The sequence below is a fragment of the Centroberyx gerrardi genome, chromosome 19, assembly GCF_048128805.1.
Source record: "Centroberyx gerrardi isolate f3 chromosome 19, fCenGer3.hap1.cur.20231027, whole genome shotgun sequence".
NCBI classification, from domain to species: Eukaryota; Metazoa; Chordata; class Actinopteri; order Beryciformes; family Berycidae; genus Centroberyx; species Centroberyx gerrardi.
Genome location: NC_136015.1, coordinates 1019673 through 1035855, shown reverse-complemented (window position 1 = coordinate 1035855; position 16183 = coordinate 1019673). Strand labels below are relative to the sequence as shown.

Here is a 16183-nt window from a genome sequence, read left to right as displayed (position 1 = left end):
TGTACTGCACTGGCATCTGGTTATTGCCTTCTCCCTGCAGCAGCACAGCCCCAAGACCCCTCCCGGAAGCATCTGTCTGCACAGTGAAAGGGAGATCAAAATCTGGGCATTGCAACACAGGCTCATTGCACAAACAGTTTTTCAGATCATTAAAAGCAGCCTCACACACTGGTGTCCATTTAACCTTAGCGGGGATGGATTTTCGGGTCAAATCACAGAGAACTGCGGAACGGGAAGAGAAATCACGGATGAATCGGTGATACCAGCCGACCAACCCTAGGAACGATCGTACCTGTCTCTTAGTAGATGGCAATGGACGGGCTTCAATGGCCTCGACTTTCCCCACCTGAGGGTGAATGGCTCCACCACCGATGACGTAACCCAGATACTGGACCTCAGGCTGTGGCACTTCCTTGCGTTGATGACCAGCCTGGCATTCTGGATACGCCGAAGAACATCGGACAGGTGCTCCACATGGTCCTCCCACGTCTTGCTGTAGACTACAATGTCATCGATGTAGGCCGTGGTGTAGTCATCTGCTCCTCTCAACACCTCATCCACCAACCTCTGGAAGGTCGCTGGGGCTCCATGCAGTCCAAAAGGCATCACCTGGAACCGGAACAGTCCACTTGGCACTCTGAAAGTTGTTAAGTCCTTGGATGCCTCAGTCAAGGGTACCTGCCAATACCCCTTACAGAGGTCAAGGGTCATCAGGTAGGTAGCATTCCCCAAGCGGTCAATCAGTTCATCAACCCTTGGCATCGGGTAAGGGTCAAAGGCTGACACAGCATTCAGACGAGAAAAGTTGACACAGAACCTCAGTTTTGGATCGTCCTTCTTAGGGACCAGCACCACAGAGCTACACCACTCACTGCGAGAGGGTTCGATGATTCCCATCACCAACATGTCTTCCACCTCTTGCTTGAGCGCTGGAATGAGCTTTGCTGGAACTCTGCTGGACGTTTCCCTGATGGGTTGCTGTGTTGAAGAGAGGAGACGGATCTCATGCTGAATGACGTCTGTTCTACCAGGCTGTAAACTGAACAGTTCAAGAGGCATGTGTGCCTCTAACTCCTTGCGACGGCCAGATGCTAGATGACTCAGGTCTGGCAGTATTTGGATCCCAGCTGATGAAGGAAAATACTGCTCCTGCAGCTCTTCCTCATCGACTATGGTCCGTGCCCACAACTGTGTCGATACCTCCGGCTGGTCCACCCATTCCTTCAGCAGGTTCAAGTGAAACACCTGGTGCTTCTTGCGCCGGTCAGGTAGATACAGTTCATAAGTTACGGGACCCACCTTCTTTGTGACCTCGTATGGCCCCTGCCACTTAGCCAAGAGGCCTGAATCTGAAGTTGGCAGCAGTAGGAGAACCTTCTGGCCCTGATGGAAAGACCTCCTCCGGGAAGCCTTATCATAGTTCTCCTTCTGACGCTGCTGGGCACTGGCTAGATGACGGTTGGCAAGCTCTTGATACTGGTCGAGCTTGTCTCTCATCTTCAACACATATGAGAGGACACTGCAATGCTGCTGTTGCTTCAGTTCCTCCCAGGCCTCCTTCAGAACGTCCAGTGGACCCCGCACTGGATGGCCATACAGGAGTTGGAAAGGGGAGAAGCCTGTGGAAGCTTGGGGTACCTCTCTATAGGCGAAGAGCAGGAAAGGGAGCCACTGATCCCAGTCAGACCCCGTGTCTGACACAAACTTTCTCATCATGGATTTCAGAGTCTTGTTAAATCTTTCTACAAGGCCGTCAGTCTGTGGATGGTATGGGCTTGTCCTCACCCCACGAATCCCCAGCATCTTACACACCTCCTTGAGCAGCTTAGAGGTGAAGTTAGTCCCCTGGTCCGTGATGATCTCTTTTGGGATCCCGACTCTAGAGAACAGCTGGACCAGGCAGTTGACTATCTGACAGGCCTTGATCTTCTTTAGTGGGAATGCCTCCGGGTATCTTGAAGCATAGTCACACACTACCAGTATGTACCTGTGGCCAGAACTACTCTTCTCTAGTGGGCCAACAATATCCATGGCAATGTGAGAGAAAGGGATGTCAATAATGGGCATGCTGACTAGTGGGGCCCTATCTCCCTTTCTGCCTGGCGCTGTTAACTGGCACTGGCGACATGCTTTACAATATTGGACAGTGTCTGCGTACTGCTGTGGCCAATAAAAGCGAGAAATCATCTTTGAGAAGGTTTTAAGCTGACCTAAATGGCCTGCCCAAGGAACAGAATGGCTCAGCTGAAGAACAATAGGCCTTAAACTTTGGGGAACAACTAGCTGGTCACCCAGTTTGCTGCGCCGAATCAACTGTTCTCCCTTCAACACGAAGACCTCACTGCCTCTCTCTGTCACTTGGGTTGACTCAGGGACACTCTTGGCAAACAGGGGCTTTAGAGAAGGGTCCTCCCTCTGCAACTGAGTGATGTTACTAGGAATAAGCTGCATCTCAGAACTACCAAGTTCAGGTACAGGCTCTACTAGCTCAGTTCCCCTCAGTCTGTCTTGCCTTCGCTGTCTCCTGCTTTTCTTGGCTCGAGGCTGACTGGCTCCCTCAGCACCTGGCACATCATCATCTGCAAAAGGTAGCTCATCCCACCCCATAGCTGGTTCAGACTCTGCTTGCATTTGCTTGGACCTTGTGACTGCTACCATACCCTCGCTGGCTCTGCTAGAACCTTGCTCAACCCCGTGACTGGCTATGAGCTCACAGAGGATTGGGAGGTCTCTGCCTAGCACTACCTGGTATGGGAGCTTCTCTATTACCCCGACTGCAAGCAAATACTGTTGACCTTCAACCTGTATGGCTATCTCAGCTATGGGGTATTCTACCTTGTTGCCATGGACACACCAGACGCTAACCTTTCCCTCCTTGAAAATCACATCCCTAGGAAGACAGTATGGCCTAACCAAGGTGCGATTGCTGCCTGAGTCTAAGAGGGCTACACATGGTTTATCCTCAATAAATACACAGGCTGTCCGTTCCTCGTCCAAACACTCTGGCTGCTCCCTACTTTCCAACTGCCTGCCATCTGATCTGGGTGCAAAGCCCATGTAGGTCTTACTGACATGCTGGGTTGGACAATCTGCCCTGTCTGACCACATAAGTGACATGCTAAAGGATTTCTGTTTCTGAACTCCTTAACATTACTGTTACTTGAGCCACAGGGCCCTTGTTTGAAATTTCTGACTCTATGCCCATTACCACCTGTTGGTTTACCAGATGAAGCTGCAGAGTGGGATCTGGGAGTGGGGAACCCTTTTGAAGTCCGGCGGGCAGCCAGGAAAGATTCTGCCAGTTCTGCTGTTTCTTTGGAAGATGTGGGGTTGCGTTCTTTGACCCAGGTCCGGAGCTCAGGGTTCAGGATTCTCAAGAACTGTTCCATGACAATGGCATCTCCAATCTGCTCTTTGGTCTTTTCTTTAGGAGCCATCCATTTGTCATACAGGTCCTTGAGGCGAGCCTGCAGCTCCTTGGGTGTCTCGTCATCTCCCACGACGCTGGTACAGAATCTGATACGATAGGTCTCTGGATTGATTTCATATTTATACAGAACAGCATTCTTGACCTTAACATAGTTCATTGTTTCCTCAATGTCCATTGCAACATATGCAGCTCGGGCTTTGCCAGTAAGCAGTGGGGCAAGATGCAAAGCCCACTCTTCTGGAGGCCACTGACATGCATATGCAATTCTCTCAAACATTGTCAGGTATTGTTCAATGTCCTCATCTTCATGGTAAGGTTGCATCTTGGGGCCTTTCCACCCAGGAAATCTCACCCCCAGGCTGGATGGTTGCCCCGCAGAGACCTCAAAGGGGCCAGGGTCAGGATCAGGTCTCACCGGAACCGTTTCCGCTCCTGTTCCCACCTGGCCTCCCTGTCGGACTGTTGCTGCATCAGGCCACGCAAAAGGCTGGAGAGCTCTGCAACGTTCTGCGGTTCTTGGACTTGACCACCTGTCACCCCCTGCAGGTCAGGATCACCCACGCCTTCATCTTGTGGACCGTCCATCGTACCTGTTGCCTTTTTGCCTCTGGTCATGATCTTCACCGCCCCTACTGGCTTGGAGACACCGCTGCCACCACTTGTGAGATAGCTGTAGCCTGAGCGCCTTTAGTGAAGTAGGAGGCTGACTCAGAAGGCGATTTGAAGGTCCCACAGGTGGACATTTATTTACAGTGCAACCGGAGTGCAACAAAAAAAAGAAAACAAAAATTCAAAAAACTGAAGATTTACAGAACAGAGGATAACTCAACTCATACCAAATCAAAATAACAGCACGTGCACTAGCATCTGCACTGCCTGACCTTCCCTTTCAGCTGCCTCAGAACAACTCTTTAAATACAGCCATCAATTTCAGAGACACCTCAACTGGCCTTCACCAACCTCACTACAGTGGTGAGACATATTACCAGCTTTTATATATTAATAACATAGTGTTATTTTCACAGAATTCCAATTTCCCGTGGCAGGTAAGAGTACTTCTGTGAACAAAGAAAACGTAACTATACAATTCTGAAAATCCTGTAACCAAAACAACAATAAAGGTAAATGAAATAGCAACACTGTTTGTCTGTCATTACTGTGTTAACCCGAAAATATGGAATTTGGAAATCTCAACAAAATATAATGCTAAACACAAACAGACCTGGGATAGTTATGTGCGTTTGCATTACACAGTGAAATTACCGGTCAACTCAATACGTGATAGAATTAACAAACATGTAGAGATGTAACAATGGGCTTAAGTTATGTATAAAGAAATAATGTTCACAGTGACAAATGATGCGGTCATACCCACTTTGTCACACAACTGTATTGAGTCTTTGCTTCTGCTGACGCCACAGCCTTAAAGGCTACAATAAAGCAAACCATCTAAAGAAGTACTTTTGTTCTATCCGCTGTAAGGGCTCTTACAGGGGAAGGATGCCTCTCCTTGCTGATGTAAAAGATTCCAGATAAAGTGTCGCTAAGCCAGGTCCACCAGATGAAGGTTCTTAAGGGTTAATCTAGTCTTGCAAATAACATGCCCTTAGCAGTAAAAGTATACTTACAGCTTAAATTACTTTCCAGCAACCACACCAACTGATGCATTAGAGAGTAACTGTCGTTAACCAAAGCGGCTCCTCACAAGTATCCCTAAATAGGTCACTAGGGGTGCTTCGGGAGTGGAAGTAGGGTAGACTTTGGGATCAAAGACAGTCAGCCGCTGGACAAATATCTCTCGACATCAGCCTGTTATCCATTAGAAACCTGTGCCAGAAATTCCATGCTCCGAGAAGATTGGAAAGGCTAATAGGCCACTTATGAGTGAGGACTGATCTGGGACCCTGTACTGAGTCTGCCAGGCAACACTAGGCGAGGATGAAAATCTTATTTTTTTCCTTTATTGCATCTCCATTTACTCTGGAATGGTAATAGATATAGGTTTACTTACAATGGATTCATATTCCTTAGCTTCTTACCTATCAGACACCAGAACCATGCATATAGTCCAAATCAGAATTTTTGTAAACAAACAGATTGGCTATACTTCCAGGTGGATAACTCGCATCTGTCGGCAGCGGAAATCGTTCGTTTTAAGCAGCAGTAAATACGAGTCAACTAAACAAAACATTAGTGATTATGCCAAAATCGGGTTGTGTTTGGGGCTGTAATGCCAAATATAGCTTGGTACATAATGGATTAGGTTTAGGCTTTTTCCGGTCTGTATCCACCGATACCTAACGGAATCGGTGGATACAGATAATAGTTTACAGGCCGTCTGCATCTACAGAACTGGGGACAGGCTGGCAGCACTGGGGACAGGCTGGCAGCAACCACTCATGATGGGGTTTTGCAGCAGGCATTTTCTTACAGGTCAGTAATAAAAATTATAAACGTCGCTGTTGGGTAGCATAACGTGCAAGCTTGCAAGAGTGACAGTAATACCGTCTCTCGGTTTTGCTAGTCTCGTTTGGGTCTAGCACAGCAGTAGCTCCGTTGTGACTGGCACTGCACTGCCAGTCCCAAGGCGTTCCATCAAAAACCTTTAGGGTAAAATCTTTCACTTCATGTAGGTAAGGTTTCCTGACCGAAATTTTGCCAACATGATAAGCTTTCTGAAATCCTTGAGCCCTTTTCTGTTACACGAGTAAAACATATTGTCAAAGTGCCACAAATGTTTTATCCGCATGGTTTTTAATGGACCACGGTTCTAGTACAGCAGCACAAGTAGCACAACACACGCAGTGGTTTGTGATCTGGCTTTGCTATCCCTGCTTTACAGTCAAGATGCTTTACAATCGAGTCTGAAAGTAAATAACGAACAGTCCACAGTTTCTACTATAAAGCAAAACACTAAAGAATGACTAGTTTGAGGTTGCTTTGTTAGATCAGCACTTGAATTTGAACTTCTGCTCGCTGAATCACACTAACATAGCCTACTTTGTGTCAGTGGCTGTCACTGTTTGGCTATATAACATAATATAAAATAAAAACAGAAAGTTATGGTTAATTTGTATAAGACAGTGGCCAAAACAGAACTTTTAAGCATTTATAAACATTTTGGTAAAATATAGTAGTTTGTGGACACATGCTTAAATAGGCTATATATTTAGGTTATGTTAGGTTATACACTAACAAATATCAACAGCAACGACATCAGGAACGTCTCGTTTTCGGTGGACAGCCAGAACTACATAATGTCTGTGTATTTCTAATCACAAGAGCTTAAAAAGGGGTCTTACTTTGGTTAAATAACACAAAAAATACTGTAGCACCGATGCAGCACCACCGACGTTATCCACCCGGAAGTAAGTTCTTTGTTGTTGTGACGTCACACTGATATGGCCTATAGGCCTTATGGTTGAGGAGCTACTCCTGATTCATTATGGGTATGTCATTTTAGGCGTTTTTTTGGACTTTACTTTTACTTAAGTAGAAATGTCCAAATGTCCAAGCAACTTTAACTTTTTGTATATTTAAGTAATAGTTTGCATGTTGAGTGCGCATTCTGCCTACTCTGCCAATGAGGCTTAAATTGTACATTTTTAAGTCAGCATACTCGTTTAAACCTAATTGGAATTATAATAGGGATGCAATCTAATGTTATGCTGTGTAGATGACTGTGTCATTTTGATCTTGGAGCCGGTTCCACAGATAGTCTTGATGGAGCCATCCTGTGCGCGAAATGGTCTTAAATTCCGTGCGCAAACGACAGATGATAGCGGCCACCGCCTCTTGATAAATCACGTCCACTGACAATTTCCATAAATCCCTCCCTTTATTTTGCGCCTCAGCTTTGGAACACCACAAATACATATGCAATTAGACCAAACCGCAAAAAACGGCGCACCGAGATCAACCCCTGATATCAGGCGCAAATGCCCTGTGCGCTGGCTTAGTAGATCAGAAAACAAGGTTTTAGCACCCGCAATGCGATTTGCACTGGTGCAAACCTTTAGTAGATCCGGGCCTTAATTGTAATAGTAAGAAAAATGGCTTTAAACATTCCACAACATTTTTCTCCAGTAGCATTCTACAAAGTCAGTCTACAGAAGTGTAGGAAATCATAGCTCAAAGATTATATTATCTATTATATTTTATAAGGGAAATTATAAGTTATTAGACATATCCCAAAAAGACAATTATTCATCCAGGGATGGATAATAACACAAGGGAAAAGCCCTCTCAGAAAGGCCAAACACAAGAGGTTAAGTTGTTATTATAGTCATAACTATTATGATTATTAATACTACTACAGAATAATTATTTATAAAAGGGCAGCACAGATCTTTTCCGGTTTAGGGATTGATATTATGAGCAAACAAACACAGAACAAGTTACTTTTAGTCTCAAACTCATTTATTTCTACCGTTACTATCTACAACTACAACTAAACAACACTACAGAGAACAAACACAAAAGGGAAAACACAACACAGTCTACAGGAGGGCAAGGGAAAATGTCAACAAAGCAGTATAACATTGGGAAAGTTATTGAATGAGAATGTCATCATATTATTGACTGAAATAACCAGGCCTATAGATTGTTCCCTGAGAAACAGAAAGTTGAGTAAGTAGTTCAAAATAACGGGACTTTGGAGGCTATGCCAATTGATAAACGGACCTCTAACAATGCACCAAGAGATTAAGTAAAGTAAAAGAATGGCTGTGATACTCGCTTGTGCCTTGGAGTCTGCTGCAGCCCGACATTGCTGGACTTGTTGATGGTGAGAGAGTCTTCTGGAGTCAAATTGGAATGGACTGGACTGGGTGAGTGGAGAAACTCTTGATCAAACGAACTTGAAACAAGCTAACTCAAAAAACTATTCTCTGGGAATGATCTTGTAAGGAATATTGTGTCTCTGCCTTCGGCTGCCGTTCAGCCAATCAGTGATGGGATTCCCGAGGGTCCTGCGGTCATGCAGAGTGTGCATGTCCGAGTCATGTTTATGGCAGTTGTTTATTGCCAGTGGTGAGTGTCTTGTGACCAATTGTTAGTTAGTCATGCTGGGCTGGCAGATCGCTTATCAGCCATCAGTTGATCAGGAGTTCCGGCATTGTTGATTTCAGCAGACCTGGAAAGGGGAAATGTCCCTGGCCTTTTGGCCTGGCTTGGGGTGAAAGCACGATCAGCTGGCCTTTTATGAGACCTTGCTCATTTAGTGCGACTTGAGGTTGTGACCAGCGCCTTGCCCAGGTGCGGATGTGGTCTCTCCGGGGGAGGGGTGTGTATTTGTCACGGCAGACGGTCTCTGTTGCCTCAGGAATGTGCCTGGGTTGTCCTCTTCTTGGAACAAAGAGGCTTGTCTCCTGCAGAAGAGTGTAAAGAAAAAACACACCAGCACTGAAAACAAACCCAATGCTGATTTGTTTTCCTCAACAACATACTTGGTCACTTACAGGAACTTACACTTACAGCAATCTAAAATCATAGGATTGGCTTAAGTGTGTGTCTGTGAACGTCCTTTACAGCTATAGATGAGTTTCCGAGCAAAGTCACAAAGTGTGCGCGTGCCTCTCAGGGGCAGAAAGGCTACCGGTAGCCACTCAATTCACGTTAGTTAGTAATCTGAGTTCCCAGAAGCGATAGCAAAGATTTTAGTTTAGTAAGTGGCCATATATTTTAACCTCATGCCTCACAGTTGCTAGTTGCTAGTCACAGTTGCACCCTAGACTGGAAAGAATAAAAGCAACCCCAGAAATCAGCAGTTACAGTAGGGTCCAGCTGCAGCCTCGGAGAAGCCCCTGGCTTGGCACAGCACACTCAGCCTAACCCCTATCGCTAAGCTCGCCTCGCCTAGCCGGGGGCTTCTCCGGGTCTGCAGCTGGGTGCTATTGGAGCAGCAACCCAGCTAACTCAGTTAGCTAGCTTCATAGTACCCCTGGTTGACACTTACCCGGCCATACATGTACAATTTGTTGTCAGGATGTTGCCTTTTTCAGTGTGCACGTACACCCATGCATCACAGGGCTTCACACTGAGGCTGGCTGGGTAAGACCTCTGCTGTCTTTTGTATACGCTAGGCTTTTCAATCAGATACATATACAGTATATGTCTGGCCATTGGATCGGTGGCCACTTGACCATGTCTTACAAGCCATTCATCAACTGGGATTGAATAAGTGTCCAGCAGTCATTCACCAGTAAGTTTTTCTAAATAATGTGCATGACCAGAGTCTGACAAACTAGCCAGGTATGCCATTGTTGTCCGTTTGTTTGTTGTTATCAGTGCGAAAATGACAGCCAAGTTGCTATAGCTACGATAGCCACAGCGGCTTTTCTGCCCCTGACCTGCGCGTGCATCCTCGACTGTTTGTAAACGGGAAGCTCATCTATTGGATAGTTTTCTATCTTTGCTTTAGTTGTGACAATGTAAACAAGAAGAGGTCAAAAATAGAGTGGAGTAACAAGTGAAGCTATCTACACCATCATCTCGCCTTCTAGTAAAGCTCTGTGGAATAACACGAGTGGATGCAGCGATCTTCTTTCTGTGGACATGATGTGGTGGTTTGCTTATGAATAGCGGATACAACCACCTGTAGCTTCATAGTAAGTGACTCTGTCCTACTTCTCCTGATGAGTAGCCCACTGTCAGTCAGAATCAGAACAAGAGACAGACAGTATTAAACAGCTGACTTGTTTTGCTAGTCGACTACCCTTCACAAAGCCATAAAAATAAATACTTTCCCTTTTGTTTTCTGAAAATAATTATTCACCATGATGTAATACAGAGATGAAAGTACCTGAAAAATCTCAAAATACCCCCAAAACCTGTTTCTGACTTATTTTGGCTCAGTGCCAAAAATGTGTAGCAGTGACATCCAACAGGTTCTCCCAGACCACCACACATGTGAATGTCACCACCAGATATGACAAAACAGTAGACCTGTATTATGGTAACATCTCTAATCCATACGCAGCTAAAGCTGCTAATACAGTGATACAGCTACATCCGCTTGGTCTCACGGATCATAATAGCATGCTGTTGCTTCTGCTTTACAGACAGGCGCTCAAAAGGCTCAAACTCACGATCCACAGCGCCACCCAGTGGTTTGGGGATTAAATCACATATCTCCAAGGCTGCCTAGCCTGTAAAGACTGAGAGGTTTTTGAGTCAGGGCTGGAGGAGCAGGCCTCAGTCATCGTGGATTTCATCAAATTCTGCATGGCAATACTAGAACTGTGAGAAAATATCCCAACTCCAAACATTGGATTACTCCCCATATTAATCACCTTCTAAGAGAAAAAAGGACAATTTTCCAAATTAAGGTCTGCTCTAAGGACTATTAACCACACAATCAAGACTGAAATTAGGACTGCAAAACTTAAATACAAGGAAAAACTCCAACATGATTTTGACACCATGAACAGCAAACCAGCGGGTCAGGGCACTTAATGGTCAGACAGGTAAAGCCATCACTACAGTGGATGACCCCCTCTCCTTTGCCTGTGATCCTAACACCTTCTTTTCATGATTTGACACCATGTACTTCTCCAAGGAGTCTGAGGCTCTTCTGTGGGCCTTATCCCTCTTAGACACAGGTCTGGCTGCCACCCCCTTTTCATGCAGGCGGATGTCTGGCTGCAACTAAGGAGGTTCAAACCCAACAAGGCTCCAGGCCCAGATGTAGGCTTAGGGATGGTGCTTAAGCACTGTGTCCTGGAGCTCTCTTCTATCCTCCACTCCCTGTTCATCAGACCACTGCAGACAGCTACAATTCCACAACTCTGGAAATTATCTACCATCATCCCTATTCCAAAGAGATTCCAACCATCTTAACTCAACCATTATAGACCTGTGGTGTTTTGAAAGACTGGTTTTAACACAATTCTCCCAGCTGTAAACCACACCTAGACCCATACCAATTTGCATATAGACGCAATAGGGGGACAGAGGACGCTGTTGCATGCCATCTCCACTCTATGCTTCTCCACACCTAACAAGGATACTCATCATCAAGCTCAGCTCAGCTTTCAACACCATTCAGCGTCACCAGATAATCATAAAGCTCCCTTACTTCATATCTCAGTTTTCTCATCAGCAGAGCACAGGCCGTGAGGGTGAGCCACCATCATCCCTGCCCCCCCTCCCCCCAGGGCTGCGTTCTGAGCCCCTTCCTGTACACACTATACACAAATGACTATCTGAGCCCAACACCCACTACCGTATACTTCAAGTACTTGGATGCAGCCACCATTCTTGCACTTCACAGGGACAATAACTCCATAACAGCCTACAAAGAAACCATCACCCATTTCACCACATGGTATAACTACAATTAAATGTCCTCAAAACCAAAGAATTATAAAAAAAAAAAAAAAAATGAAAACAGGGCCCTCTGTCTCGTGGTTTCTGTTTTCCTGTGTGCTGTTGGCATATGCATCACTACTGCTTTCTGCTGTTTTTTGCTGTTTGTGCAACATTCACCTCAGGTCCCAGCTGAAACTGAAATATTTTTCACCACAATAATCTATACAGTCAGAAACAAGGTGAAATACATAAATGCATTGCAATTGAAATGTTGCCTATAAGAGATATGGAGTCAGGATATGGATTCAGTTTCATGCACGCTTTTTGTTTTTATTAATTGCTACAGATTAAGTAGATATAGGTATAAGTTTCGACTATCAGTTGGATTGACAGTGAAGGATGTCTAAGAGGACCTCGTCAAAACAATGTTGCCATACAACAAGAATGCCTTAACAACAAAGATTCAGGTCCCTCCCCTTAAAGTTGTTATTGCTGTTACCAGTTCCGTTATCTCATTCTTCTTCCTCACTATCTTGTTCACAGACACACAGATAGTACAGAAAGACAGACAGACAGTAAGAGACAAAATTGGTCGCCATCGCATAAAAGGTCAGGATTTTTTTCAATGTCTCTAATTGTTATAGAATGGTATTCTTTATAGAAATCATACTAGACAGGCAGTACATAGTGATTAAAACAAGGTTAATCTTGAATTGAACAATGCAGTGTACAGCCTATTGAAGGCTTAGCTGATGAAGACTGTGATATACGGTCGGTTTGACTACTGTTGACAAAATGTATTCGCTTTGGACAAGCGTATGCTAAATGACATAATGTAAATGTAATGTATTGCTTACTTTTGTGAATTGTTCTTTTCTGAATTTTTATCATGAAAAACAAGTCCACAACCAAGATTACTAGATATTCACACATGGGGTTTCTTTCCTATTTATGCATGTTTGATTGCACTTATTTAACAAATGATTAAACAATTTCTTTGTCCAATTATACATTCACTGTTGGTAATTTTGGCAGGCACAGAATTGTGCTATTGACTCTTTGTGGCTTGAGAAACCACAATGAAAATTTTTAATGATGTACTATCCTCTTTTATACTATGAATCATTTTGTAAGAGGAGGTCACTTTTTTCAGTGGTGGATATCTCATTTTAGAATAAAAGTCTTGTGTAGAAAGGGTGGAAAGGACCCTCAAGACATTTATGATAAGGTACAAAAATGAAATAAAAGACAAATCTGATTTGAAAAAAAACAAACATTCTTCTCATTTAGTTTAGCCTTTAATGTTTTGGGCACTTACATACAATAATTACAAGGTAAGTCAATGTTTTTGCCTTTGATGGCTTTTCACACTGTATGTTGGTGGACAGATTTTGAAAAGCTGTGCAGAGAGGACTGGGTCAACTCTATGGCCACACAACTACAGCAGCCACCTAATCAGAGGACTCCTCCAATTAAACCCAGAGGAAGCTTAAAGATGGCCAAAACTCCCCAAGAAGAGGGGCAGAGGAACCAGGTAAAGGTCAAAATATATGACCGGCGATCAATGAGAGAAGGCAAGAAGGCTGCCTCTATCGGTTAATGTCCGTGCATAACACCCCTGACATTTGACAAGGATATGTTCAAAAATATTGGTCACCTCATGGATGACACAGTAGGTGTGTTTGTTACAGATGCAGGTTTTGCTTTCATAGTATCGTTGCCTACTAAATAAATACTGATTGAATGTTAGACTAGAAATGAATAGACGTACATTTCTAAGCTCGCAAATTCTGGCCATTCACATTCCCATACTTCTCTGCAAAATTTCTACTCTTCCTCTCATTTCCCTCCTAGTGAACATTCACAGTGTTATTTTTAATGTAAAACCAGCGATGTCTAGGCTGGCAACCACGTGCATCTATTACATTTTCTATGGAAAAAGACCAGTGTGTGCAGCATTGGTTTAATTAAATTTGTAAAACTTCTATATTTTTATGTTCAGACAATAACCATATAGTAATGTACTGTATATATCCATTTGTTTATTTTTTTTACCAACCTGCTTTTTATTGTAGTTTTCTAGAGGTTGGTCTATTTTGACAGTATATAACCTGTGTACAAATGTACAAATAGCACGATCATCAACAGTTATTAATAGCATAGATAATAGCAATAGATTGATATTTTTTTCCAACACAACTTTTCCATAACTTGCTCCCTTGCTTTCACATCCCATTTCTCACTGCAACTTTCTGCCCCTCCACACATCATCCTGCACCTCATGTCAATCAGCTTTGATTGTGTCTAACCGGGGGTACACCAGCATATATATTTTTTTTTATTAAACTTCTCAATGGATACAGAATCATGTGCACCAATCTTGAATAAGATGAAGATAGTAAAAAATAATAGTAATAATGAATGTTTGAATGTGAAAATGTATTAAAATTAATAAGATAAGCCGCTGTGGCTATCGGAGCTATAGCAACTTGGCTGTCATTTTCACACTGATAACAACAAACAAACGGACAACAATGGCGTACCTTGCTAGTTTGCTGGACCCTTATTCAATCCCAGTTGATGAATGGCTTGTAGACATGGCCAAGTGGCCACCGATCCAATGGCCAGACATATATATGTATCTGATTGAAAAGCCTAGCGTATACAAAAGACAGCCTCCGAGCATACAAATCTCTCGATGCTGTAAATTACGTAGTATGTGGGCATGTGCAATAAATTAGACATTACATCTCTGGGTGAGTTTTGTGTGTAAAGAGCAGAGGTCTTACCCAGCCAGCGTCAAGGTGTGAAGGCAAAGCCCTGTGATGCACGGGTGTACGTACTGAAAAAGGCGACATCCTGACAATAAATTGTACATGTATGGCCGGGTAAGTGTCAACCAGGAGGTGTATTATGAAGCTAGCTAACTGAATTAGCTGGATTGCTACTCCAATAGCACCCAACTGCAGACCCAGAGGAGCCCCGGTTAGGCTAGGTGAGGTTAGGGATAGGGGTTACGGTGAGTGTGCTATGCCAAAGCAGGGGTTTCTCTGGGGCTGCAGCTGGACTTTACTGTAACTGTTGATTTTGGGTGTTGCTTTTATATATATATATATATATATATATATATATATATATATATATATATATATATATATATATATATATATATATATATATATATATATATATACACACACCATATATGATGATGATGATGAAAACTCTAACATTTTGATAAAATGTTTTATCACCAAAATTAACATCTTTGTCACAAAATTTAATCTTTGTATCAGTGGAAATAAAAAGGTAATTTTCTATATCCAGTCATAACATCTTAGTAAAAATACAGCTTTAAAATAAATTATCTATGGTTTCTTTTTTATTTTCATCAATATCATTTCTAAATCTTGATAATACTCGATTGACTGGATATATCAAATGGATGATTCTGTAAGATACTTAACAAACTTTGTTGGTAACAATACATACTGTTTAGATTACACACTGAGTTCCAACTGATGTTTTGGCATTTGGAATTCCAGTATATTTTTGCATAAGGAATAGATGGTTCTATACATAGACTTTCAATATAATTATTAGTAAAAAAAATTATATATGATTGTTACAACCTGGCTCAGGCGGCCATAACAAAAGGGAGACACACCATAATGAACATTTTAACAAAATAAATCTTTATTAAACCAATTAAACCAAATTACCGAATGGGTTAAATAATTAAAGTATGAAGTGTGAACGTCAGTGGTATCAGTAAGATGTGTAGGTGCTAAATGATGGGTGTGTGTATGTGTATGGGTGTTGGAAGGTGCATAAAAGCAAAGAAACTAACTAAGGCAGCATAACGAAACCAAGCCAGAACGAGTGCCTGTAGGGAGAAGCAGAGAGAGTGAAAGACTACAGCCATGGCTTAAGTAACGTCAGGACACCGGGCCCAGGTGCACTGAGTTACTGCGATTAGTCACCTGCAGGGGAGGTACACAGATTAGACACAGATACACACTCCCAGATAACACCACAGGGGCCATCACACCCCCCCCCCCCCCCCCCCTCCTCAAGACGGGGGCCCCAAAGGGATCCCTGAAATACTAACAGTATTAATTATACATACTAACAGGCACACAAACAAAAAAAAAAAACCACACAAGTAACAACGAGGCTGTAACTTAGGCAGCCCACTAAGGTGCTAGGGCGCCAGAGACTACACTACCCCACCGAGGCGCGAGAAAGAGCATCCGCCACGTCATTATCCTTGCCCTAAATATGCCTAATGTCCAAACCGTAGGACTGTAGGAACATGGTCCACCTCATCAACCGCTGGTTCGGACAACTCAACGAACAAAGAAAAGTAAGGGGGTTGTGGTCGGTGTAAACCACTACTGGGCTACCTCCAAAATCGACATATACCTCAAAGTGCTGGAGGGC

At 43.5% G+C, this 16183-nt stretch overlaps 1 protein-coding gene across 4 annotated transcripts in view; it reads left to right on the top strand.

The window, feature by feature from the left end:
- Nucleotides 1–12256: 12256 nt before the first annotated feature.
- LOC139929297 (SH2 domain-containing protein 2A) overlaps nucleotides 12257–16183 on the top strand; it is a 49472-nt gene continuing 45545 nt past the window's right edge. For all 4 annotated transcript variants that reach the window (XM_078290234.1, XM_078290233.1, XM_078290232.1 and 1 more), the window contains exons 1-2: nucleotides 12257–12349; nucleotides 13129–13274. In XM_078290234.1, the coding sequence (XP_078146360.1) occupies nucleotides 13167–13274 (108 nt within the window). In that variant the 5' untranslated portion in view covers nucleotides 12257–12349; nucleotides 13129–13166. The remainder of the gene's footprint in view (nucleotides 12350–13128; nucleotides 13275–16183) is intronic.